This window comes from Sapajus apella, unplaced genomic scaffold, assembly GCF_009761245.1.
Source record: "Sapajus apella isolate SASKATOON/1434 unplaced genomic scaffold, GSC_monkey_1.0 scaffold10, whole genome shotgun sequence".
In the NCBI taxonomy this organism is placed as follows: Eukaryota; Metazoa; Chordata; class Mammalia; order Primates; family Cebidae; genus Sapajus; species Sapajus apella.
In genome coordinates, this window is record NW_022436950.1 from 38,673,726 (window position 1) to 38,700,934 (window position 27,209).

General features: G+C 45.2%; 1 protein-coding gene across 1 annotated transcript in view; it reads right to left on the reverse strand.

The window, feature by feature from the left end:
- Positions 1 to 24,449, reverse strand: part of LOC116551966 (aldehyde oxidase 2) — an 81,577-nt gene extending 57,128 nt beyond the window's left edge. The window contains exons 1-10 of the mRNA XM_032278722.1: positions 24,191 to 24,449; positions 21,353 to 21,437; positions 19,465 to 19,561; positions 18,102 to 18,210; positions 16,532 to 16,658; positions 14,065 to 14,126; positions 11,379 to 11,468; positions 8,430 to 8,510; positions 6,144 to 6,288; positions 4,104 to 4,196 (exon numbers count right to left, since the gene is read on the reverse strand). Coding sequence (XP_032134613.1) covers positions 4,104 to 4,196; positions 6,144 to 6,288; positions 8,430 to 8,510; positions 11,379 to 11,468; positions 14,065 to 14,126; positions 16,532 to 16,658; positions 18,102 to 18,210; positions 19,465 to 19,561; positions 21,353 to 21,437; positions 24,191 to 24,244 — 943 coding nt within the window. The 5' untranslated portion in view covers positions 24,245 to 24,449. The remainder of the gene's footprint in view (positions 1 to 4,103; positions 4,197 to 6,143; positions 6,289 to 8,429; positions 8,511 to 11,378; positions 11,469 to 14,064; positions 14,127 to 16,531; positions 16,659 to 18,101; positions 18,211 to 19,464; positions 19,562 to 21,352; positions 21,438 to 24,190) is intronic.
- Positions 24,450 to 27,209: the final 2,760 nt, after the last annotated feature.

A 27,209-nucleotide genomic window follows, 5' to 3' on the forward strand; every position in this document is an offset into this window, starting at 1 on the left:
CATTTTTAATAGAGACAGTGTTTCACCATGTTGGTCAGGCTGGTGCTGAACTCCTGACCTCATGTGATCTGCCCACCTTGGCCTCCCAAAGTGCTGAGATTACAGGCATGTGCCACCATGCCCAGCCTGAATCTCTGCAGCTTTTAAAAAAGCTTCCAGGTGTTTCTACACAGCCAGGGTGAGATCCCCTGGGCTGGTCCACACTCTTCTTTGGATAGGCACAAGGAAATAGAGACTAGAGCAAAGGAATGACAGTAAAAACTTGCAGGTGGCAAACCTTACTAGAACTTTCCATGACCCCCTCCTGACTGATCATGGTGAAGCTATGCAAAGTTGTTTTTTGATTAAGGGGGATAAATCGAATGGCATTAAAATAAGGCAAAGGTCATTCAATTCCCCAGGTCATTATGTAAAATCAAAATGTCTGGATTTCAGGTTTTGCACCTGATACTCAAAATCCTCAACAATCAGTTTTGTGAGGGGCACTGGTCAATTGGCCCATGCAAAAAGCTGCCTAGAGATTTATGTTGAGCGTTACTGGGTGTGAGGAAGTTGGGGGCTCCTGGGAAGGGTCAAGTGAAGTAATGGGAGAGCATTTAGCAGGATTGAAGTAGTGTTATTTGCTAACTGGCAAGGAAATAATTCAAAATTTCAACTACCTTTGGAGCCATACTTGTGAGGATTGGCAGGATATTAGCATGAGCTTCTGGGTTTTTCTTCAGTCAGGAATAAAGAGTTCAAATCAGTCTTCAAAAGTGAAGGAGTCACCCAAACCACCAGGAGATGAGTTAGGCAGCTTTTCAAAATGAATCCTTCACACCCTGGGGTTTGCAGAATGAAACGCTAATGTAGAGTGAGTTGACATTACTAGCTCAGCTGGTTCTAATTGCAGTTAGTCTGTTTTTATCAGGTTGGGCTTTGATTTATCTCTTGTTGACAAATCTATGAGAATAGTTCGCCCTCCTACACAGCTGTATTTTATCAATATTAAGAATGTACTTGGCATGACACCTCCCCCACCTCGCCAGCATACTCATGCAATACCCCGCTGCCTCAGTAATTTCAGCTAATTTAGCTGATGAGGGAACCATGAGCTGCTGCTTGTTATCCTTATGCTAAACACATCTAAACTGTCCCTCCCCACTGGAATGTCTCAGCCTAGAGTTCTCACCCTGTTTCTGTTGTCTCCTAAAATGCACTCTGTAACAAGGAATCTAATTTCATCCCAGACCCATCAGTGACAGTCTATTGCGTCCTTATCACAGGTTTCACTGGAGCCTGGACTTTAACTTCTGCAAAGTCCTGGCTTGCCTTATTTTTGCAGGAGTGGTAGGAAATCCAAGCTTTTTTTTTTTTTCCCCAAATAATTCCTTCTCTCTAAGGAGAAGACCTAGAGCCTTATTAGTAGAGAAAAATCCAGAAAAAAAGAGACATAATTACTATTAAGGTCAGAGGCATCACATAGACCAGTATCACCACCTCTTATATGACATAGATGGAAAAGGGCAGTTCAGCCTCAGTAGGGAGTGAAGTGTCCCTGTCTGCTCTATTGTCTGAATCCCCATAAGAGTTCAAACACAGTTTGAAGCCAAATAATCCCATTTCCATTGTTCACATCACCACCTCACCTTGTGCTAGGCATGACAGACCTTCTGCCAGGCTCTACTGGGAACATTCTACTTACTGTGGTTCTATTCATACTTTGTTCCACCTCTGGTCACAAAATCTAGCTTTCTTCCAGTGCAATTGGAAAGAGCTTCAACTTTGATTCTCAGAAAGGGCATTTCACCTGAACTCCATGCTTTTCAGAGTTCATGGGTCTATGGGATAAACATGCAATGACCTGGAGCACCCACTGAAGATTTTGAGGAAACAAATGTATACTGGGCCAAACATGTACGTCATATGAATGAGCATGCAAACTTTAAACAAGTTTAAGTCAAATTACAGCTGTGCAAAAATGTATTTCCTGGGTGTGCTGGTGGAGAACACATCTGGCTCCAGGGCACTCCACCCCTGCCAGTGTCCTTTACTCATCTGGGACTTAGAAAAAGTTTGAGAATTGTGGAAACTTTCCTGGAAGCCACTAGAGGGTACTCATGCTTTATTTATAAGAGCCCTAAAGGAAGGTGCATTGTTTCACCTTCTGCTTTGGCTGCAGAGACCAAACTGAGCAGTCAACTCACATAGCTAATCGGACAGGCTGTGGAGTGGACCTGAGGTATGTAATGGCAGTAACAAAAAAAGTGTTGGCTGGTGTGGTGGCTCATGCCTGTAATCACGCCTACCTCAGCCTCCCAAAATTCTGGGATTACAGGATCACCTGAGGTCAGGAGTTTGAGAACAGCCTGGCCAACATGGCAAAACCCTGTCTCTACTAAAAATACAAAAATTAGCTGGGCATGGTGGCAGGTGCCTGTAGTCCCAGCTACTCAGGAGGCTGAGACAGGAGAATCATGAACCCCGGAGACGGAGGTTGCAGTGGGCCAAGATCACACCACTGCACTCTAGCCTGGGCGACACAGTGAGACTCCATCTCAAAACAAAAAACAAACAAAACAAAACGAGTGCTCAATTGGGAGTGGGAGACCTTGTAACCTCACCTCCAGCCAGACTAGGGACCTCAGGCTAGTCTACTTTCCTCTTGCATCTTGGCTTCCTCATTTGTAAGATGAGGGACTTGGGTTATATTGGGAATTAAATTGGGCTCTGAAGGGCCCTCTCAGGGACCGATACTGGGGGCTCAGAGACAGGGAAGGATGGTCTTTCTCCTTCTTCAAATGGATCAGGTTATTTTCATCTTCTTATTTAATATTTGTTTGAGGATAGGGTTGTGACACTAAAGAGAAGTTTGCAAAAGGGGCTAAATGATGCCTGGGGTAGGGTTGGACCAGGGCCTCCTGCCATCTCCTCTGCTTGGACAGGTGGTCTATGTGTCCAGCTGCACATTCTGCTATTCCCTCTTCCTCTCCTTTCCCTTCTGCCCACATCAAGATTCCAGGTAAATCTAAGCACATTCCTGTTTTTATAAGTGGCATTAAGGTATGCCACCTGAATTGTCCCGAGGCTGAAGCTATGAAACCTTGGTGCTGGGCAAAACAAGGAAGGGTCCCTTCCCCTGCAAACAGGTGGGGTCAAGCCAGGGAAGATCCCGCCTGCCAATCCGCCGTGCAATCTAGTTTGGCTGGTGATGATTAGTAGCCAGGAAGGTAGCACTCCTGGATAGCAGTGATGCCACCACGGCAAATCCCTTCCCCTGCCCACCACTGGCCCTCACTGACCCACCACAAACATATGGTGACCTACAGCTCAATCTTGACTAAAGCTTTCAGTTCAGTCACTCACCCTGTTTCCTAAGTTAAGGAGGTCATCATTACCATTCCATTCGATTACATTCAAGTTCCTGTCCTGCTCATCTAATTTTTTTTCTGTTAATTCATTTATCAGTCACTGACTGAATGCTTATATTGCATGCACAGGACTAGGAGCCCAGGGGATCAAGGAAGGGGCAAAAGAAGGATCCTTTTGTTAAAGAGTTTGCCATGCATCTCGAATGCCAAGTCTTGTGTGTTTACTTCCTCCTTTGTGAGTTCTGCCTTGCCTGATATAGTACCTTGCACTAGTGAGCTCTTTAGGGTGTGGTATGGGATGGGGGCTGTTTGCCTGAGTAAGCCCTTGTTTCACTTGGCCCCTTGCCATTGTCCCCACCAGACAAGTAGCATGTGAGTGCCAGACCATATTTTGCCCACTTTTCCCTGCAAGCATCTCCTCTCCATGGAATTGATCACCTAACTGATGGACAGCATCTGCTCTCTTTTGCTATCTTCCCATCAAAGTCTCAATGCAAATTTATTGTCTAGGGCATCATGGCATTTTATAGACAGGTAACTGCAAGGTCTTGAAGAATATTATCTGGATACTCCTATTCCCCAGAAAGATTTTGACAGTAAAGTTTCATGGTAAAGTTCCTTAAAAAAATGAAGAATAACTGGAAATATACAGGAGAAGACAAACAGATGAGGAGGTTCTGAGTTATTTGGCAAGTGTTAGTTTAGGGCAGGGATCACCTCATTGATATCCTTCTTAAAACACCAGGAACTCACCATCACTTGTTTTCGTCACCATACTCAGCTCAGAGATCCTTGCAGGAGAGAGGAGTACTGGATGAAAATGTCCTTGAGATTTCATTCCAGGTCCTGAAGAGTAGAGACAATTAGGAAAGGGACAGTCATTTTAGAGACAATTAGGAAAGAGAAAATGCCTTTTTCTTCTGCATTGAAATTTTCTTTTTTCTTTTTTTTTTTTGAGACAAAGAGTCTCATTTTGTCACCAGGCGCCAGGCTGGAGTGCAGTGGCGTGATCTTGACTCACTTCAACCTCTGCCTGCCGGGTTCAAGCAATTCTCCTGCCTCAACCTCCCAAGTAGCTGGGACTACAGGCACGTGCCACCATGCCCAGCTAATTTTTGTATTTTAGTGGAGATGGGGTTTCACTATGTTGGCCAGGATGGTCTTGATCTCTTGACCTCATGTTTCGCCTGCCTTGGCCTCCCAAAGTGCTGGGATTACAGGCGTGAGCCACCTTGGCTGGCCGAAATTTTCTTTAAGTGGAGACGGAGTTTCTCCACGTTGGCCAGGCTGGTCTCAAACTCCCCTGCCTGCCTTGGCCTCCCAAAGTGTTGGGATTATAGGCATGAGCTACTGTGCCCAGCCTTGAAATTTTCTTATAAAAGATTCAGGTACATTAAAGATTGACAATAAACGTGTACAGATGTGTGAAAGCAGTGGTTATATACCCCTGCCAAGTAAATTTATATACATATGTATCTATTTATGCATGTACTATGTCTATATAAAAATAGGAAATAGAAAGGATAAGATGCTCTTGAAACACTCTTGCACATAGTCACCAGGAGACACATGGAAGAATATTTGTAATGCCAAAACAAGCTTTTCTCTAGCAACAGAATGGATGTCAAGTTGTTCCATGTTCATATGATGGAATATGGCACAACTACATGCAACAACACGGATGCCTCTGAGGTCCAGTATGTTGAACAAAAAGCAAATTGCAGAAGAATACCCTGAGATTCTTTTTCTTATTGGGAGTGGGAGACCTTGTAGCCTAACTTCCAGCCAGGGTCAGGACTCTCCCTCCAGTCCATTTATGTGAAGTTCAAAAATATGCAAAGCTAAACAACATATTGTTTAAGGATTCAATTATATGTGGTAAAATTATAAAAATAAGGAAGAGAATGACCAACACAATATTCAGGCTAATGAGTACCTTCAAGGAGGAAGGGAAGGAAAGGGGATATGGCTTGGGAGGGCCTACAGTGGTCTTCAAAGTTCTTGGTAAAGTCTGTGCTCTTCTAGTGGATATGGGTGGTAACTGAGTGTGCACTGTATTGTTAAGATCTCTATATTTTATAAAATTCTATATTTATTCAATATTTAACAAAAACAAGAATGAGACAAAGTAAATGATTAAAAAAAATCCTCTAGGCAGGATGTGGTGGCTTATACTTGTAATCCCAACACTTTGGGAGGCCAAGGTGGGTGAATCACCTGAGGTCAGAAGTTTGAGATCAGCTTGGCCAACATGGTGAAACCCCGTCTCTACTAAAAATACAAAAAAGGCCAGGCATAGTGGCTCACACCTGTAATCCTAGCACTTTGGGAGGCTGAGGCGGGCGGATCACAAGGTCAAGAAATCCAGACCATTCTGGCCAACATGGTAACCAGTCTCTACTAAAAATACAAAAATTAGATGGGCGTGGTGGCGTGCACCTGTAGTCTCAGCTGCTCGGGAACCTGAGGCAGGAGAATCGCAGAGGGTGGAGGTTGCAGTGAGCCAAGATTGTGTCACTGCACTCTCCAGCCTGGCTGACAAGAGCAAAACTCCATCTCAAAAAAACAAGAAACAAAACAAAACAAAAAACCCAAAACAAAATCCTCTAATACTTTCCTCCCACACCTCTGGGGTCCAGGGTATATGCACATCCAACTTTGGAGCCACTGGCTTTATAATAAAGGAAGAAGTTTTCATCCCTATAAAGTAGTTTCTGTAAACTGAGACCACAGTAAGGGACAGAAAGTTCAGCCCAGCATTAAGATTTGAATGAGAACCAGGTAATCACTTACCCAGTGAGGTATTACCCAGAACGAGAGGGGCTTTGGGGTGTTTCGCTTTCAGCTCCAGGAGATCCTTGAGGGTCCCAGGGGAGATCCAGGTAACTCTCTCTCCATAGAATGTCAGTGTTTGTTTTTCTGGATTCTCTGCCATCCTCTAAGGGTAAATGACAAGTATATGTGCTCATGTGCATGCCTGTCCTTCTGGTTTATGCAAGGTCCCAGGTGGAGATGTGTGCCTTTACAGAGATGTCAGGGGTGCCGGGGTGCACTTGCCCAAAAAGATACTCGCTATACCCATTGGCTAATGCCTGAATTTTCGTAATTGGATGGCTTTTTGGGGACAAGTGACAATATAAGCTGGCATCTGTTATTGACCATTTAGTGTGGATTAATTTAGCATAATTTAGTCTTATGGCTTTAAAAATCATAATTACACTAATGCTCCTAAATTAATATCTTCAGCCTGGCTTTTTCCTCTGAAATTCAAGCTCATATCTGAGTAAGTACTTGGCATTGCCTCTTAGATGTGTAATAGGCATCTCAAATTTAACATGTCTCTTGGACTGGCTTAGAGCAATTAAGATAAAAATGATTAATATGTCAAAAACTGAGCTCCTCATATCCAGTTCCCTTCCAAGCCCTCAAAGAGAAACCCCAAAAAGGAAAAATCCCCTGTTCCTCCAGAGGTCTTCCCCATCTCTGTCAATGGCCATTCCACACTCCCAGCTGTCCAAAGACTTGGAGTCAGCCTTGACGCCTCTGTCTCTTCCACCCTCACAGCCTATCCACCAGCAAATCTTATTGGCTTTTCTTCCAAAATACATGCTGAATCTACTTACTTCTCACCCCTTCCACCCCAGCAGACTGGTGCAGCCACCACCATCTTTTAGGATGGCATTAGCCCCCTGACGGGGTTCATGCTCCTTCCCTTCTCCTCTGCAGGCCATTCTCAGTACAGCAGCCAGAACAATCCTGTGACCACTTAAACTGGAACACAGCCCTCCTCTGTCCAGCTGCCTGCTAGCTTCTCCCCTCACAGAGAGTAAAAGCCTAGTAGCCTGAAATCCAGCATGGTCTGCCCCCGGCAGCTCCCTTGCCTTCCGCTCGCTCATTCTGCCCAGCCAGGCTGGACCCTGCTCTGCCTCTGATCAGGCCTGGTGTTCTCCTGCTGTTGGGCCTTTGCACTTGTTGTTCCAACAGCCTGGATTGCTCATCTCCCTTTTCAGCTGGGAGGACTAGCTCCTTCACTTCCCTCCAGTCTCTTCAAATGTTATCCTCTCAAAAAAGGTTTCTTTGGGCAGGATATCTAAAATTGCAACTCCATGCAACCTATCCTTCTCTGCTTTATTTTTTTCTCCTTAATACCTCTCAATTGCTAACACACTATATCTTTTTAAAAATTATTTATTATTTTTTTGGGAGGACAGAGCCTCAGTTTGATGCCCAGGCTGGGGTACAGTGGTGTGATCTCGGCTCACTGCAGCCTTGACCTCCCAGGCTCAAGCAATCCTCCCACCTCAGCCTCCCAAGTAGCTGGGATGACAGGTGAATGCCACCACAGATGGCTATTTTTTTCTATTTTTTGTAGAGACTGGGTTTCACTATGTCTGGCTGGTTTCTAACTCTTGGGCCCAAGCCATCCACCTGCCTCAGCCTCCCAAAGTGCTGGGATTATAGGCATGAGCCATCGCACCTGGCCACACTATATCTATCTTTTATCTATTATTTTACTTATTGTCTGCCTCTCTCACCAGGTTACAAGCTCCTTGAGGGCAGGTGTTTTGTTAGTTTTGTTCCCTGCTGTATATTTAGTACCTAGAACAGTGTCTGGCATGTTTCTGGGTGGATAAATACTGGTTTAATGAATAAATAAAGACATTAGGACCCCTTCAGATAGAGGTGTTTGATAGATTAGGACTGCTGCATTTCTGCAAAGAAAGATGCTGATGGGAGGAAGGCTGAAAGGTAGGGGCCTCTCCTGGAAGTGTTCCTTGGGTTCAATGTGCTGGAGTGGGACAGAAGACCAAGGAGAAGCTTAGCGGTGCTGTGTCTCCTGGACAGCCACTAGTGACACATTGCAGATGACAATGATGAGAGTGATGAGGCTGAGCGGAGGCTTCAGGGAATGTGCCCGGGATCAGGCAGGGTGTGACATGAAGGGAAGCAGCCATCTTTATCTGATCAAACATTTCCACAATTTGACAATTTCACAGGAAGGAAAACAGAGGCTTTATAAAACTGAGTTTATAACCAATGATATTTAAACGAGTACATAAAATATCCAGCTAGTCTTACCAAGAGTTCTGGGGGAAATATGAGCTCCTGGGTTGGGTCCAAGGGCTGAAACTCCTCTTTTGCAAATAACTTTGTGCAAATCTTTATAAAAAGAAGAAACAGATGGTTCTGTCAGCCCAGCTCAACTGGAAACAGCATGGTAATTTTCTATAGGAATGAGGCAACATGAACGTAGTGATAACTCTCGTAATCTCCCTGGACAGGGAAATAGTTCAAACCAAATAATTTAAAATAGGAATCTTGTTTTAAGAGAAACGCTGATTTGCTACTAATGTAACACTAAAGAAAAGAGAAAAGAGTATTCTATGAAACACTGCAATGAGTGTTCTGGAAAAAACACAGACAGTCTATGAAAAACTATGACAGGTTAAAAATATTAGGGAAATCCCCTCCATTGTGCCCCAACCACTATCTTCTCCCCTGTGAAGTCAGGATTTGAAATACTGAAGGCTCTGAAAGTCCTGTAGTTCAAGTGAAAATGACTCTAAACATACATGCCCATGCATAAACACACACACACACACACACACACACACACACACACACACACACACACAATTTGACTTTAATAACAATAGTTAACACTTAGTAAGTGCTTACATTCCAAATGCTTTTACATGTACCAGCAATTTATTTAATCTTCACACTCATTGAATAGAGAAAATAAATTATCTCCATTTTACCTGTAGGAAACCAAAGCGCAGTGAAAATTTACACAAATTGTAATCCTGTCTGAATCAGATCTGTTTCAGCTTTGGAAAACACTTATTGTCAGCAAAACATTCCTGAAGATGTAAGGAAAACTGGGAGGGATGGGAGCACAGTGGTGGATGTGGGTGTGATGGAGAAGAGGATATGTAGGCATCAAAGGTAGACAGATCAGGGTTCACTCACTCTGAGGTCACTCTAACCTTTTCAATGGAAAAGTCCTTAATCTCTCTGAGTATTTAATAAAAATAACCCATATTTTGAAGGGTAATTGTGATAATGGGTAAAATGACCTGACATTTGTCCAACACTTCCCTCTTTTTCCATCTCTCTGAGGTTTTCCCAGGCTCCAGAAAAACAAACAAACAAAAAAAACACTTGCAATTGTTCCTTGGTAAGGTTCTTAGTAGGGACACACAGGTTGGGCATTTCAGGACCACATCTGAACGATCTGTTTTTGTGCTAGTTGGCATTAGAAGTATAGGCAGTGCCTCAGGGCAATAATGTGGTATATCTTTAAAACCTAGAAATAAGTTTGTGCCAGGGAATTCAAACAAAAAGAAACATAATAAATGAATGTTGAGAAATGAAAAATTTTCCTAAATATATCCCAGGCCAAGACGTCATGGTTACCCAAGTGGGAGATCTTAACTCTGCTTAAAGAGAAGAGGGAGCCACTCGGGCAGACACCTGGCCTCATGCAGGTCCAGTCTGGTGGAAGGGAAGGGTCTTCTGTGACGCTGCCCATTGAGGCTATGCAATTGTGCTGTATCCATGCTCACCAAGCAAACTTCTCATTGTAATTTAACTTCCTAGTGTGTTTTCCTACAGGGAAAGGATGAGTGGCTCAGTGATGGCAAGATCCACCTTATAACTGTGTGTCTCTTCATAAATGAAAATGGGGCGCATTCCAGTTTAAATGTCATGGTCTTTGAGTTTGGTTAAAGTGAGTCAAGCGGTCCCCAGAGCCCAGTCATTGCCCAAACAGAATTCCTGAGGCCACAAAACCACAAAGACCTAAATAATTGGCTTTAGGATGTATTGACCCCAGCAAGGCACTGATCCTGTGGAGCGGTTGTGAGGGGTGCAGCCTCCTCCCTTGGGCAGCACCCCTCTTTGTCACAGCACACTTTCTTCAGACCCAATTAAGGTGACAGTGGGAGCAAGAATGGGAAAAGATAGGTGTGAAGGATAGAAATGCTTGGGTTTGGGCTGGGCATGGTGGCTTACGCCTGTAATTCCAGCACTTTGGGAGGCTGAGGCAGGCGGATCATGAAGTCAGGAGATCGAGACCACCCTGGCCAACATGGTGAAACCCTGTCTCTACTAAAAATACAAAAATTAGCTGGATGTGGTGGCGCGTGCCTGTAGTCCCAGCTACTCAGGAGGCTGAGGCAGGAGAATTGCTTGAACCCAGGAGGCGGAGGTTGCAGTGAGCTGAGATTGTGTCACTGCACTCCAGCCTGGGCAGCAGAGTGAAACTCCACCTCAAAAAGAAAGAAAAGAAAAGAAAGAAAGGAAAGAAAGGAAGAATGGAAGGAAGGAAGGAAAGAAGGAAGGAAGGAAGGAAGGAAGGGAAGGGAGGAAGCAAGGAAGGAGGGAAGGAAGAAAGGAAGGAAGGAAAGAAGTGCACAGGTTTGTCTATAGCCAGCTGTGTGCTCTCAGATTTCCTCACATACTGGGAGCTGATTGTATATTTTATCCTGCATTTCAACTTCTGTAAGTAATATCTTTAAGGATTTGGCAGTGCCCTTTTTTTCCTGGAAACAAGCATCTCTCAGGGAGCAAAGCTAGGGACTGAAATGTTTACGCTGACTTCCTGGCTTGGGGGGCCACTGACTTGTCTGTGGCTGTGGACGGCTCCTCAGCCCTCTGGGGCTGCAGCGCCCTCTGTCTCCAAAGGAGGAGACAGTGACAGAAGACGGCTCTGCAGGGGCAAGTACAGAATCCACCTCCACCTGAGAACTGACCCATCCAGAGCTGGGGGAGGTGCTTTGTTTCTGGTCCAGTGTTTTTGTCTTCCTGTTGTTCCAGCCTTTCAGACTATGAAGGGGAAAATCAGAGTGTGGGCTGTCATCACCACTTTCCGCAGCTCCCAGATGAAAAGAGCTTTATTTGCACGTGCACTTTGGACAGTTGTAAGCAGAGAATGACCATTAAAACAAGCAGGCACAGTTTCAACACCGGGTCACCATTAAGCAACACTCACTGGGAGAGGACAAAACAAACAAAGGGGCTCACCTCATTTTTCTTGCCAAGTGGGGAAGAGTCATTTTCTCCCCAATCCAAGCAGCATTTTCCTGTTCCTTTCTGTTGACAGCTATTTGCCTCCTAATAAGGTGAAATGCCTTAGATTAAAAACTTTTTTGAGTAGGTAAATGAAAATGTGCCCCCAAAGGTTGGCAATTTAAATGAGACTTCAGAGTTTTTTTTTTTTTTTTTTTTTTTTTTGTTGTATTTTTTCTCTTTCGCCCAGGCTGGAGTGCAGTGGTGAGATCTCGGTTCACTGCAACCTTTCCCTCTCCAGGTGATTCTCCTGCCTCAGCCTCCCAAGTAGCTGGGACTACCGGAATACACCTCCACGCCTGGCTAATTTTTTTTGGTATTTTATTAGTGACAGGGTTTTATTGTGTTGCCCAGGCTGGTCTTGAACTCCTGAGCTCAGGCAATCCACCCATCTTAGCCTCTCAAAGTGCTGGGATTACAGATGTGAGCCACCATGCCCAGCCTGAGACTTCAGACATTTTAAGCCACTGTTGGTGGTTGCTATTGGAACATGGATAATCACAAGATCTTTCTTCTTTTGCTTATTTTTAAGAATAATACATGTAGAGTATATAAGATACATAATTTGATAGATAATATATACAAGTATATAATATAAAATGATAATATAGAATATAGAAGTGTAAAGGAAATAAACCATCATTACTCTATTCCACTGATGATGTTTTCACATTTGGGATTGTATTATAGTACATAGTATGTGAACATTTTTGTTCATTACATGTACAGCTTTGTGTACATATATGAATTTTTTGGTTAATTTCTAGTGGAAAATTAATTACTAGATGCTTTACAGGGCAATAATAATTTATAGGAAGAAAAAAGAAAACCATTTTAGAAACCAGATATTGCAGACATTTGGGATGTGCATGGAGCTGTCTGGGGATGAGCTGACAATGAGTTTTAAGGCAGGTTTCCATTTGCCGGCTCTTTCACTTCCCATTTCTTCCAAATTTACCTCTTACATCTTCTTACACAAGTAAGCTCTCCTAAGTTCCTAGCATAATACTTTCTTCCAGACACTTCAGTTCTCTGTCTCTACCTAAATGTCTTGAGCTGCTATCTTTCTAATTTTATCCAAGAAGCAAAAACAGCTGGGCCAAGCAAGCAGCATCTCTGTTACTCAAAGCTCTGAGAGCTCCCACGATGTACCGTGAACCAACAACGGAAAAGCCAATCATCTGTTGGCCCACTTGATATTAGCCTTGTGTATTCCCTCTGAGACTGGGTTGCTTCACCTGTTAAAGAACCGTGAGACATGGTGGCTACCAGGCAGGGTGGGTGACCACAGTTTTGCCTTTATCCCCCGAGTCTGTGTCTGGAAAGGTGGATAATAACATCTGTATCCACAGGGAAAGACACCTCCTTTACCTTTTTTCGTTTGTATTCCACAAGTGCTTTTTCACTCTATACCAGCCATTTGCTGGGCTTACAAGCTATTTCATTTACTTCAGCATGTCACCTTTGGCTCCCTCATGTGGCAGCAGACGTCTGGGAGACACATGCACAGGTGACCTGCCTGGCTCTAGGTCCTGGGACACACCTCCTGGTCTACTTCTAGGCCCACCTCTACTATTTGTGGAGCTGCAGCAAAGAGTGCAAACAAAGGCCCCCAGCCTGGTGCCTGCTGCCCTTCTCTTCTACCCCGGCTCTGTTCTGTGCTGTGAGGGGCCTGAGCACTGCAGCCTGAACAGCCAAGCTCAGTCTACTTCTTCCACAAACAGCTGCTCCTTGGCCACCCTCTGATCTAGGGGTGCAGACACTGCTGTTATGAGCTGCCCTAGACAGACTCATATAAGAGGCTTATGTCTGGTCTAACAGTGGGATCAAGAGCATCCATGGAGAATGATCTAAAAAAGGGGTGAGATCCCAGGTGGACAAAGTCACCTTGGTGCTATGAACTCCCGAAAATTGTTGGAGAAAGGCCAGGGAGGGGTCCTCTAAAGTACGGGGTCTTCCTTGCTTGGGCCTAAGGGCTGTACTGCCCACATTCATCCTGCCCTCAGCAGAGAACCACCAGCTGTGCCTGTCCTGTCAAACACTATTCCCATGTCAGTGACATCCTCAATGACAGTGGTAACTATTTGTTACTACTGTCAGATCTCAGTAAGTGCCAAGCAAGACTTATGTGATTTTCTCAAGAGCCCAGTGAAGTGTCCCCGTATTGTAAAGGAAACTCCCTGTGCTCTTGTACTTGGAATGAATTTTGGGTTCCACTCTACATATTTAGCTTTTTGTCTGCTCACACCTTCTCAGCTGGTTGGACTCTGGAACTGACCTTGCCTCACCAAAGCAAACTCCACCCACTTGCATCCTTTGTCCGCTTGGGTTTGCCAATGCCCTCTGACTTGCCTGTCCAGAGGCCTTACTGAACTAGGTACAGAAAATGTCTGGACAGCTGGTTAGATGACCTGACTTCCCTCTGTGGTTTTGATTGGACAACCTCAAAGGTGGCACAATGTTCCCCCAATCTTCAACAAAAAACTAAAACTCCAGTGAGTCCAATAGACCCAGCTAACACACTGGGTCTCCCTAATGGTCTGTTGAGATGGCCTAAAAAATTAATTCCTCTGTTCCTGGCCTTGATCAGCTGTCACTGTCATTCTTGCTGCATAGGGTGTCCCCACAGTCACGTACTCACCATGCAGAAGGTCCTCCCACTCTCAAATATTGGCCGATAACCAGTGCAGCGGCATAGGTTACCTAATCAATCAGAGAAGAAGTGTAGTTGTTAGCAGACTTTGCATTTCCTGGCTCCTTTTGTCTTTTGAAAGTTAAATCAATCTAGCTTTTTTTTTTTTTTTTTAAAAGGGTCTCATGACATTGTCTAGCCTGTATTCAAACTCCTGGTCTCCTCCTACCTCAGCCTCCTGAGTAGCTTGGGCTACAAGTGTGCAGTACTGAGCCTGGTTCCCAACTTTTTAAGAAGGGTGTTTTAACATTTGCCAGGTGGTTTGGTGCTTTATTCCTCTCCTTGGAGTATTACCGTGCCCCCTACCTCAATTCCAGTTTTATTCTCTGTCTTAAAGATGATAGCCTAGTTGGCAAGCTCATCATCTTCACCAGATGGGAATTTGGGAATTAGTTCTTCATCTATTAATTTATTAATTCGATGTAGATCTATTGACAACTATATTTCAGATACTAGGTAAACAGCGGGGATCCTCAAACAGAAAACCTAGGCAGGTTCTAAGGCCCTGGATGACATACCATCATGCCTTGTATGGTTTGTCAGTGATGCACCTTGGTTGCTTTTAGATAATTACATCAAACTCTCCTGGGGGTGTTTTAAAAAAATACAGATTCTTAACCCTGCTCCTATTCTCCTGAAATGCCATCTGGGGGGTAGACCCAGATATCTGCATTCCAGATATCTGCAGGAAATTCTACTGCATGGACTTCCCATTTTATTGCTGTTCCATGTAATAACATTTGAGAACCTCAGGTTTCCAAAGAGGAAGGCCTAGGGGCTGGGAGTGAAAGAGTCAGGGCGGAATAGAGTTCATCTGGGAAGGCTTCACAGGGAAGCCTGGGCTTAAGGAAAAATGAGCAAGCTATGGATTTGTAGAGAGCCAGGGAGAGACATTCTGGGTTCTCAGAGCAGCAGGCACAGGTGCAGAGGAGATGGGGTTGTGGGGGGACTGGCTGGCAGGGAGCCATGGAGAGTAGGAGGAAGCATGACTTAGGGAGGTCAAGTGGTTGGACTTCTCTGAATGCCTGGTGAAGGAGGTTAGGCTTGGCCATGCTTTAGGCAGAAGGAGCTGCTGAAGGACCTCAAACAGGAGCGGGACCTAAGAAAGGTGGGGAAGTCCACCAGCAGCTGGCAGGCTAGGGGAGTGTGCCTGTGCTCCTGATCAGCCCTCAACCTCAGAATTTGTATATTTAACAGATAACTTGTTTAGGGATTATTAACACCTGAAATGGGTGTTTATTGATTCTTCAAAAAGGATATGATTATGAACTCCTCTTCAGTAACTTAAATCCATTGCAAATTTTAAAGGATTCTTTTTTTTTTTTTTTTTTTTTTTGAGATGAAGTCTTGCTCTGTTGCCCAGGCTTGAGTGTGGAGTGCAGTGGCATGATCTTGGTTTACTGCAACCTCTACCTCCCAGGCTCAAGCGATACTCCTGCCTCAGACCCTCAAGTAGCTGGGATTATAGGCACACGCTGCCATGTCCTGCTAATTTTTGTATTTTTAGTAGACACAGGGTTTTGCCAGACAGGGTTTCGCCATATTGGCCAGGCTGGACTTGAACTCCTGACCTCAAGTGATCCGCTGGCCTCAGCCTCCCAAAGTGCTGGGGTTACAGGTGGGAACCACTGTGCCCACCTAAAGGATTCTTTTGGTATGTGAAGGGCCATGTTAGGGGTTATGTCCCCCAAAAGACAGGTTCAAGTGCTAGACCTTGGAACATCTGAATATGAACTTATTTGGTAATAGGGGCTCTACAGATGTAATCAAGTTAAAATGAAGTGACACTGGGTTAAGACTGGCCCAATCTGATGATGGGTGTCCTATAAGAACAGGGACATTTGGAAATGGACACATAGGGGAGAAGATCATATGAAATGGAAATAGGTTGGAGTGACAAATCTACAAGCCAAGAAATGCCAAGGAAGGAAATGTCATTGTCAACTAGCAGCAGCTAGGAAGGGGCCAGAAGGATGAGCCCCAAGAGCCTTCAGAGAGGATATGGCCCTGCGGACGGCTTGCTGTCAGACTGAAAGCTCCAGCACTGGGGGAGAATACATTTCTGCTATTTTAAGCCCACTAGTTCATGGTACTTAGTTAGGGCAGCCCTGAGAAACTAATACAGGCCCTTAACAAAGGAAGCCAAAGAAGCCACTGGATAGAAAACGAGGTGTGGAGTGGATGGTGTGGAGTGTGTGCACTGTGCTAGCTCTGAGCAGGCTGTTCCAAGCACATGCTCTGATAAGCAGGGAGCAGCTTGGCATTCTCTGCTCCTGGGTGCTGTAGCTACTTTAGAACCAACTGAAGCAGAGGCCTGAGTGGGGTTAGGATGACACTGGGGGTGGTGTGATTTATCCAGAAACACACTCCCCACCTGGCCTTGGGTGGGTGGTGGGTTTTCTCTGTTTAGACTTACCCCCCAGGGCTTCCATGAGCTGCTCCTCCGAGGGCTGCGGGTGGTTCCTGAGCAGCGTGTACATGGACATCACCATCCCAGGGGTGCAGAAGCCACACTGGGTGCCGTGGCTCTTGGCGATCCGCTCCTGGAAAGACGTGGTTATGGCCGTGCCTTCTCGCTGCCACCAACTCTCATCACACTCCACAGCCAGCAGTTCCCTGGCAATGGTAGAGCCCACTCCCTGAGGAACCCACTTCCTTCCCTTTGATCAGACTCTGCCCGTGTTCCTTTCCCTAGGCCGCTCCTGGAGGAAGTGGCCCAGAAGCCATGTCCTATGATAATCACTTTCCAAGGTCAAGTGCTCAAATCCTTCTAATTGGGAATTAGCAGCATGCATCCTCCACTCTCAGAGAGCAAAGAATCCTCTGGAAATCAATAAATATAAACAGAGTGTGTGGGAGTTTCAAAAATAGTTTTCTTGAACACCTCCGCATCTTGCACAGCTTAGTTCTATGAGGCTACCTTTTTCTGATTAACTTGGAGACTGTCTACTATTGATCTCACTTTGCCTTCGTCCTTAAATTTTTCTGTCTTGGCACAAAAGGAGCTCTCCTTTCAAAGGTCTGGGATTTTGGTCAATGTCCTGGGTCCCTGCCATTTAAAGTGTTGTCCATGGACTAGCAGTATTGACTCCAACTGGGCACTTACAGGAAATGAAGAACCTGGCGCTCCTGCTTCAAATCTCTTTACTCAGAATCTGCATCTTTAACAAGCTCCTGGGAGAGTCTTAGGCACATTAAAGTTTGTGTCTAGATCTGGAAGCCCTGTTCTAGATTGCAGAACGTAATGTAATGCTAGGATTTGGGTTTATCAACCTTGCTGTGAGCATCCTCTCTGCCCTCCTACTAGACTCTGGTACACTCTGCTGGATCCTTTGTCTTTGCTCATCTCCTCGGAGTTCATTCCCCAAGGAGATCATGTAGTTAAACCCAGAGGCCCTCTGGGCTCCCCATCTAGAAAGACTCAGTGTTGGTCAATCTGGTCCTGTGACTCCCAAGCTCCTGTAACAATGTCAGAGGAATCGTTGTGCTCTCTGTTAACACATGTCACATTGTTATTAAATCTAACCTCTCTGTTCCAGCTTCAGGTTAAGATTCAGAGAAACAACTGTTCTCATGTTCTGGTGAAGTTTTAGATTCCTCTGACCCCCAATTCTGATTTTACTCCTAAGACCTCTACAATGCAGGGAATAATCCTAAATTTTATTCTGTTAGCCTCACAGACATTTTATTCTATGTTTAATATTCTTTGTATGATAGCTACTCCAGACCACTAATCAATACTTCAATAATTCTGCTTCTCATTCAAGCAGAAAAAATGAAAGAAAAAAAAAGAGGTGATTAATCAAATGTGGATGGAGTTCCAGTTTTTTTTTTAAATCACTTAACAAATGTTATTACTCTGGTTGATAGGCATCTAAAGCTTCTACTTACCTGATCACAACCTAGAAGCCTCAGGCAGTATAGACAACACAGCATTTGGCAAAAAGATAAAGCTAAGAAGTGAGAAAATTAGGATGTGCTCTTACCTGTACAGGGTGAAGCCTAGTTTTGATGCTTCCAACACCTTCCACGGTGGTGACAGCAGATCCATACAGAGAGCAGATGGGCATCAGGCATGCGGTGACAGAGAAGTGTCTTTGTATAAGAAACACAAGGAAAATCAAGGGGAGTAACAGAGTCTTGCCTCATGGGCAAGCCTGGCACCAGGAAGAACAGTGTAAGACCTCCAGAACCCATCATTGAGCTGAGGGCATGGGGAACTGGAGAGGAGGAATTTACAATTCTCTCTGCTGACTCTGTGCTGTCTGTAGGAATAGAGAGCCTTAAGGTGAATCTGGACATTCTGAACTTCAGAAACACTTTCTAAGCATAGACCCACCTGGGAGTAACAGGAATAAACTTGTGTCACTAGGAGTGTGGTTGGACTTCAATAGTATTCATTGGAACATTGACTTCATAACAAGCAAAATGCATACCTATGTCTTTTATCCATATGTACACATTTGGGAATTCTTATGCTTCCTAATTTAAAACTCCCTGGGTAGGGTCATTCAACAGTGCAGGATGACCTGTGTTCTGAAGCCATCTCTTGATTTGTTGGGCCAATGGACTTGGGGGAACCCCAACTTCTAGAATCTGGTCCTTAATAAAAGGGTGAAATCTTAGCCCAGGTCCTTGCTCTGTAGGGCTGGTCTAGCCCAATTGTAGAAAGAGTATTAGCTGGTGGCAGTGGCTGGTGGCGGTGGCTCAAAGCCTGTAATCCCAATACTTTGGGAAGGTGAAGCAGTTGGATTCCTTGAGGTCAGGAGGTAGAGACATGGTGAAACCCTAGCTCTACCAAAAATACAGAAAATTAGCTGGGTATGGTGGCAGGCACTTGTGATCCCAGCTACTGGGAAGCTGTGGTGGGAGGATCACTTGAGCCTGGGAGGCAGAGATTGCAGTGAGCTGAGATAGCAACACTGCACTCCAGCCTGGATGACAGAGTGAGACTCTGCCTCAAAGAAAGGGAAAGAAAAAGCATTAGCTTCAGAGCCAGAAAATGTAGGGTTCCAGTCCTTGTTCTATAGCTTACTAGTTGTATGACTTTGAACAAGTCACTTCATCTCTTTGAGCCTCAGTTCCTTCATCTGTAAAATCAATGGCTGACTTACACTGGGGTTTCTTAACCTGGGGTGCACAGATGGGCTTTGAAGGAGATTCATGAAATGGTGTGTAACATGTAGTTAGTTTATGTGTTACTTGAGTAGATGACTCACAGCTTTCACTGGATTTTTCAGAGCCGTCTAAGATCTGGACACAGCAAGAATCTAAGGACCTTTCTTCAAGTTGTGAGCTAAGAACATGAGCAAGAAACAAAGTCCTGCCCTGGCTTCTGGGCTGGGATACCTTATCTTCTTGGACACGGAGTCATACTTGGACACCATCACGGTGCAGGCGCCGCAGCCTCCTCTTCCGCAGGCATACTTGGTTCCTGTGAGACGTACTGGAAGGGACACAGTCAAGGAAAAGGTGCCAAGGCAAACATTTGCTTTCAGTATAGCTGGCTCCCTAGGGGGTCACTTCTGAGGAAAGTCTTTTTGAAGAGTGAGTGTAGGTATGAGAAGCCATTCACCTGCCTTCAGGTCTTAGTGTGACACTGGACATATTAACCTCTCCCTGCCAGTTTTCTCACAAAGAGGGAGAAGCAATACCTATTTTATCTTCACAGGCTTGTAGTAAGCATCTTGTAGGACAATAAGTGTAAAGCCTTTTGAAAAATCCTATTTTAGGCGGGCGCAGTGCCTCACACCTATAATCCCAGCACTTTGGGAGGCCGAGGCGGGCGGATCACCTGAGATCAGGAGTTTGAGAACAGCCTGACGAACATGCAGAAACCCCATCTCTACTAAAAATATGAAAAATTAGCCAGGTGTGGTGGTGCATGCCTATAATCCCAGCTACTCGGGAGGCTGAGGCAGAAGAATCGTTTGAACCTGGGAGGCAGAGGTTGCGGTGAGCTGAGATCAAGCCATTGGACTCCAGCCTGGGCAACAGGAGCGAAACTCCATCTCAGAACAAAACAAAACAAAAACAAAAACAAAGAAAAAAGAAAAATCCTGTTTTATTATAGGGTATTCTTATATGTCTTCTTCTGGGTTTCAATCATGTAATTGTAAGAGAGGAAGGTTATTTTTAGCAACTCAATTTGTGTTGCATTTGAAAGCAAATTGGTAATTTTTGGAGGAATCTCCTATCCCTATTTACAGATCCCACCAAATATCCCTCTGCTGTGGCTTGGCCTGGGTCCAATCCCAAACCTAGGCTTAGCCCCAGACCCTTCTCTTTACTCATTCTTCTCCCTAACTGTGGTTTATTTCCAAGCAATTTATAGAATTGGAGGTAATTAACTAAGCTGGCTAAAAAGATTTCAGAATGTCCAACTCGGTACTGCTAGTGCCTGTTTTTTTTTTAAACCCTAAGCTTATTCATCAAAATTAAGTCAAAACCTCAAATGCTTATCAGAGTGGCAATGTAAATGAAGAGGGGGCTGCACGTGACTGGCGAGCTCGGGCCCTTTAGGAAAGGGCTGGAACACTCCCTGCTCAGTTCTCAGCAAGACTGTTGTCATGCATGGATGGCTATCTCCCCATTTTTCAAGAGAAGCTGAAAAATCTTGACTTTTAAATAATATGAAATTTTCTAATTTTTAAACATCAACAACCAATTAAAAACCATGGGCTTTTAAGGAAAACTTGTCCAGAAGTTGATTTCGTCAATTAGTCATTTCTGTCATTTATTTATTTTTGGTTCTCAGAAAACTGAGAGATCCATCAGATTTACCAATTAAAATATATTTGCTATTATGAGGCTCTATATTCCAGAATATGAAATGGCAGGGAAAACCGAGGGTAAGAAAACAGATGTAGGGAAAGGACATCTTTCCCTGTGACACAGGTTCTCACTCAATCTGGAGGATTTGGTTTCGAAAAAGGGCAGGACATAGGCAACACAAGCCTCTATTACATAACAACCCTGGTGGGGCTCCGGAAAGCCCATGAGGGAATTATTAGTGCTGAAGTAAAGAGCTTAGCTTCCATTTCACTGTTATTATCAGATACAGGAAACTCTGGGGAAACTTCATCCTCTCCAAAATAGCCCGATTAACCTAATATCCTTAAAACCATGGCCAAAAGCAAATAGAGAGACAGAGCCAAGGGGGCTGACCATTTGAATGGAGAGATCTGATTCATTCTTATAATTCTCAGCTGCCCTAAGTGTTAAGACAAACATAGACACAGCCAGGACTTTGACAAAAGGGTCCAGTTCTTCCGTAGGAAGGTCAGCAGGGTCCCTTCTGGGTCCACATTCCTCTCTATCACCTGTGTTGGGAACAGAAGAGAGACGATTATGGGGCTTGAATCTGTGACCCCATGGAACATCTGCGGAAGCCTGTTTGATTTAGGGATTGGGGTATAATAGGGCTAATTTCATCTGCGCTTATTTTTTTGGTGCTCTGAGGGCAAACGTCGTTCACACATGTTAGCAGGACAGAAGACTCACAAGGCAAGTGAGGCAACAATGCCGTGATATATGAGTAGAGCTGGGAACCACTGCTGTGTAAAGATGCCTCTGGGGGATATTATTCATATTTGTTCCACTACCTATTTTTGTGAAATCTTCCAATTTAGCCTTGAAATATTTCAGATCTGGGAGGGACTTGGAGTGTGTGTATGCATGTGTGTGTGCCTGTGTGTACATGTGTGCGTGTGTGTGTGTGTGTGTGTGCATGTGTGCAATGAAGGATCCAGCAGGGAGGCAAGCTGGGTAGGCAGAGATTCTGACCCCTCTGAGATCCCTCTGGTTGGGAATGTATTTGCCACAGTAGGAGTCCAAAGAGCAGCAGGAAGGGGAGGTGGAGAGTTGCTGCTGTCCTGAGGAGGCCCTGAGGACTGCCACTCCCCTCAATAGCAGTTGGCTCAGGACCCAGGTGGCCCTGGTAGACACTAGCAATCCCCCCTTGAAAAGTGGAGGTTTGGCCAGGTGCAGTGACTCACGCCTGTAATCACAGCACGTTGGGAGGCTGAGGCAGATGGATCACTTGAGGCCAGGAGTTCAAGACCAGCCTAACCAACATGGCAAAACCTTGTCTTATTAAAAATACAAAGCAAGTGTCTACAAGGGCCAGAAAGAAAAAAAAGAAAAAGCCAGGCATGGTGGTGCATGTCTATTATCCCAGCTACTCAGGAGGCTGAGGCATGAGAATCACTTGAACCCAGGAGGTGGAAGTTACAGTGAGCTGAGATTGCACCACTGCACTCCAGCCTGAGAAACAGAGCAAGATTCTGTTTTAAAAAAAAAAAAAAAGAAAATTGGAGGCTTTAGTTCTCAAAAGCCACGAGGAACCTTCTTTGGTGCCTCTTTCCCATTTCCTTATTTGGGGATAGTTCCTTGGACTTTGTCTTGGGGTGTCCTGCAAACACATCCAGCCATTCTGTTGTGTTGGAGGAAAGGAAGATACAGTGAACTATCCATATTAGAGTCTTCCTTTCTCCCCAGAAGGGAGACATAAACTTTTGTAGACCTCAAAGAATAAAAAAAACTAAAGGAAGATGCATCCAAGCTGGGATGCTAACATTCAACTGCGTTCTGGATCTCCAGGGGATCTGAATCAATGGCATAAGAGGCTGTTCTCTGCCTGCCCCTACCCCCACCGCCGGTCCTTTAAACACATAGATTGAGAGTGTGGTTGGATGATATTTTTGTTGTGTGACTGACACCCACCCCTACCACATCCTCCTTGCATTTCTTCTAAGCCTTGACTTATTCCCTGCTCTGACTACAGCTACTTCACTCTGGGCTCTTGATACAGAGGGGATGTGGCATGGAAAGCAGAGGAAGGAGCCTCCTCTGGCTTTTGAGTCTCCAAAACCTAGGCCAGTGGGACAGGCAAGTAAGGACTCAGATCCTCAAATGACAGTTTTGGAAGAATATACAGTGGTTGCTGGTTATGGAGTCTGCATACAGGAGAGTGGGTCAGAAGGGCAATGATGAGACCTTTAGGGGTCCTTTCTTGAACTAAGCCCTGGGGTTGGGGGTAGACAGTGACCAAGCCCTGGGGCCGAGGATCCCTGGGGGAAAGGTGACAAGACCCCAGAAAAGCCATATGCCTTGGGAGCTGCAGAATGGTTCATTTGAGAGACAGGCAGAGACTCAGGAAGGGAAGGGCCTGCAGAAGGAACTTGGGTTAACTAGGGGCCAGCATGGGTGGATGGTGAGGACTGGAAGGAGGATGCTGGGACAATTGGCAATGGAGAGTCCCTGCCCTTTTTAGACAGGCTCCAAATGGAGTTTAGCTACCACCCAGGGAAAGCAGGGACACTGATCGACTGAGAGGACATTTTAACCAATTCTGTATGATGAGGACTCAACAGAAAAATTAAGTTGATAACCAAAAAAATTAAAAAGGTCCCATTTCTTGTCCTCCTAATTTTGAGGATCAAGATGTGTTGCCAGATAAAGTGTGTCTGTGGATCAGGGCTGGCACCAAGCGCTTTACAAGGGGGTTCCTAATCAAGGAAAGAGGCAGCTTTCTTTTCATCTTTACAACGGCAGAGGACAGGAACACAGCAGCAAGTGACTGAAGGTACACTCACAGAGGCGGGTGGCACTGCTCCCATGAGGCCTCTGTGGCAGGCCTGTGGGGTTTACTCAGTCCACAGGGAGGCCATTGGAGGGTTGTAAGTTAAGAAATGCCAGGTTTAAGCAGAAGAAGGACCTGAGAAGAGTAGTTCATCTTTTAAAGCTTTTTTTTTTTTTTCTTCTAAACACACCTAGAAGTGGATTCCAAAGGTGAGGACTCCAAGACTCAGGGAGGGGAAGTGGCATGCACAATATTATACAATAAATGGCGAAGCTGGATTCATCCGACACCAAGGCTTTACTGAGTCCTCCCCACATTTCCAGGAGCTGAGCTCTGGCTGAGTGGGAAACAGGTCACATTAGGATGGCTTTCTAGTCCCTGGCTTCTTACCTCTGCCTACAGGGGCTCAGCCCAAATGGGCCACAAGAGCTCCCCTCCAGCTCGTGGTTTCCTGCTGCCTCGAAGGCCACGGTACAAATGCCCATCACTTACCTTCCTCCCGTTCACGAAGAAAACCAGCTCGTCTGATCGTGATGCGCAAAGCATTGCACCTGTAAATAGGTTCTGCTTTTCAAGTCCAGGTGGGAATGCTCTTTGCACCAGCCACAGAATTGAGTGGTAAGGATTTAGGTCTAAGCAACTAGACTCTCTCCTTATGTAGATGCAGGTGGCCTGGAGCGTCGCAGCACAGGAGGTGGAGACCTTGTTTCACAGCTTAAGTCTCGGGCGCCCGTCTAGTCCAGCCTCTTAACTGGAGCCTCACTCTGCCTCCCACCAATCCTGACTTTGAAGCTGACTCAGTACACAGCCCACACCTCTTCTTGCTTGTTCTGAAGTTTGAGGGCGTCAGCATGAAAACCAAACAACAATCTAAGCTTATGCCCACTCTGCACATTGCCTCAGCCCTGGGAACAGACCATGATTGGATTTCACTTTTCTCAAAGACAAGTGGGCTTTCTGAGACCTCCCACTTTCCTTTTTTTTTTCTAATTTTACCTGCGGAAATGTCTCCTCATAGGAGGTTATGTGATCAAGTCCAATCTGTGCCACAGTTGAAGTGGAGTTGTGGGGTGCCTTCCAGCTTCTTCCCTACCCCCAGAATTGTTCCGCTGGAAAATAGTGATCTAGTTAATACAACCACTGTACAGATAAATAAATTGAGGTCCAGAGAGGTGAGATTGGCAGCTCAGAGTCACTCAGAAGTAAGTGGCAAAGCAGGTACTAAAACTAAGATATTTGGCTTGTAACACCTGTAAAGCGTATAGACAGAATCCTTGATTAAAAAAAAAAATCAGCCAGGTGTGGTGGTTCACACCTGTAATCCAAGCACTTTGGGAGGATTGCTTGATCCCAGGAGTTTGAGACCACCCTGGGCAATGTGGCAAAACCCTGTCTCTACTAAAAATACAAAAATTAGCCAGGTGGGGTGCCACATGCCTGTAGTCCCAGCTACTCGGGATGCTGAGGCGGGAGGATGACTTCAGCTTGGGAGGTTGAGGCTGTAGTGAGCTGTGAACATGCCACTGTACTCCAGCCTGGGTAAAAGAGCGAGACCCTGTCTCAAAAAATTAAAAAGAAAAATATCATGTTTGTTCTTTATGAACATTTCCAATTAAATATTTGTAGATGACATCAAGCAGCTCTTATTCTTTCAGCTGAAGTAATGCCTAGAACTTGGCCTCATGTATGGGTGAAGCAAGTAGCTGCTTCCGTGCCTGGCTTCAGGAGAGCTGGCAAGACCTCTCTGTTCCCTGATACTTCCTCGATCAGTTCGTGGAGCCGTGGCACCATCATTAGAGTCAACCTTTTGTCTTCAGATGAGCATTCACTGTGTGGCAGTGTATCTGTCAGGCCGGACTGGCAAACACCTGGTATCCTCTTGCTCTGGCTAATTGAGGAAGATCCTCTCTCTCTCCTGGTCCTGAGGTGGCTTCAGAATCCTTCCTAGAGCTACTCCTCAATGAATGGAGTTGGCGGCTTCCAAATTTCTTGACAATTTTAACACCTAGGTTCTCAGACATTCCAGTTTTCATGCACTCGTGCAGACACGTGTTTACACACATGCCTGTGTGTTGGTTTGAGTTTGTATATGGGTGTGTTACATGTATTAAACAGTTGCCAAATACATCTGCAACGGTGTGGTGACAGAAGCTAAAGATCGTACTGCGAATTAGGAAGGACCTTCAGGTCACGCTTTGTTCATATCGCTCCTGGTGCTATCAGGACCTTTTTGATCATGTGAGTCCTGTTCAAAACCCCTGAATAGCTCTTTGCTTGCAACATAGGTTTAACTCCTCAGTCCAGTGTGCAAGCCTTCCATGAACTGTTCCTGTCTCTGGCCTCTGACACTTTTGCTCTTAAAAAAAAAAAAAATCTGCTCCAGCCAAACTACTCTTCTCACATCCTTCTTCTACTTAAACCTGGCATTTCTTAACTTAACAGCCGTCCAGTGGCCTCCCAGTGGACTGAGTAAACCCCACAGGCCTGCCACAGAGGCCTCATGGGAGCAGCGCCACCTGCCTCTGTGAGTGTACCTTCAGCCACTTTCTGCCGTGTTCCTCTTCTCTGCCACACTGGCCTTTTCCCTGCTTCTCCAATACGCTAACTTCTTTCTTGTCTCAGGCCTTGGGCCATGTTGTTCACTCACAGCTGGTGTCTTCTTGCTATTTGGGTCTGAGCTCTTCCCTGATCACATAGTCTAAAGTAGCACTCCCATCACTATTTTCTTTCTTTTCTGAGACAGGAGTCTTTTTTGGAGTGCAGTGGTGCAATCACGGCTCCTACAGTGTCAATCTTCCAGTCTTAAGTGATCCTCCCGCCCTCAAGCGATCCTCCCACCTCAGCCTCCCAAGTTGCTGGGACTCCAGGCATGCGCCACCACGCCTGGTTAATCTTTTATTTTTTGTAGAGATGGGGCCATCCCTCTATTTTCTATCACCCTATTTCATTTTCTCCATAGCATTCATTACTACCTGACATGGACAGTTGGTATCTTTTTATCTGCTTTCTCCACTAGAATATGAGCTCCGTGAGAGCACAGATGTTACTTTCAGTTCGCCCCTGTATCCCAGGGCCTAGAATGGTGCCTACCAGAGAGTACTGTTAGTTGACTGACTGGAAAAGCTTCTCCTGGCTCTGCAATGATGAGGACTCTGTCCCTGATCCATGGTGATTTTGCTCCCTCTCTCTTTAGCTACCATCAGAAAGCAGCTCTGAACCTCCCTTCTTGCCTTTCTCTGGAATCCAAAAGCACCTGCAGATCCAACCCACTGCTCCTTTACTTCTCCTTTATTAAACCAGGCACCAAGAAACCTGTCTCGAATTTGCCACTGATTAGTTGATTATCTTCGCAGTGTTTGTGTGTTATGTTCCCAACTAGGCAATTAGCTCCTGGAATTTCCAATAGCTGGCTGCATCTGCCACCATGGGCACCATAAATGGCAACTTATTCGTGGCAGGGGCTGGTAGATGCTTGACTGATTACCCAAGGTACTTTAAATGGAGGAAACAT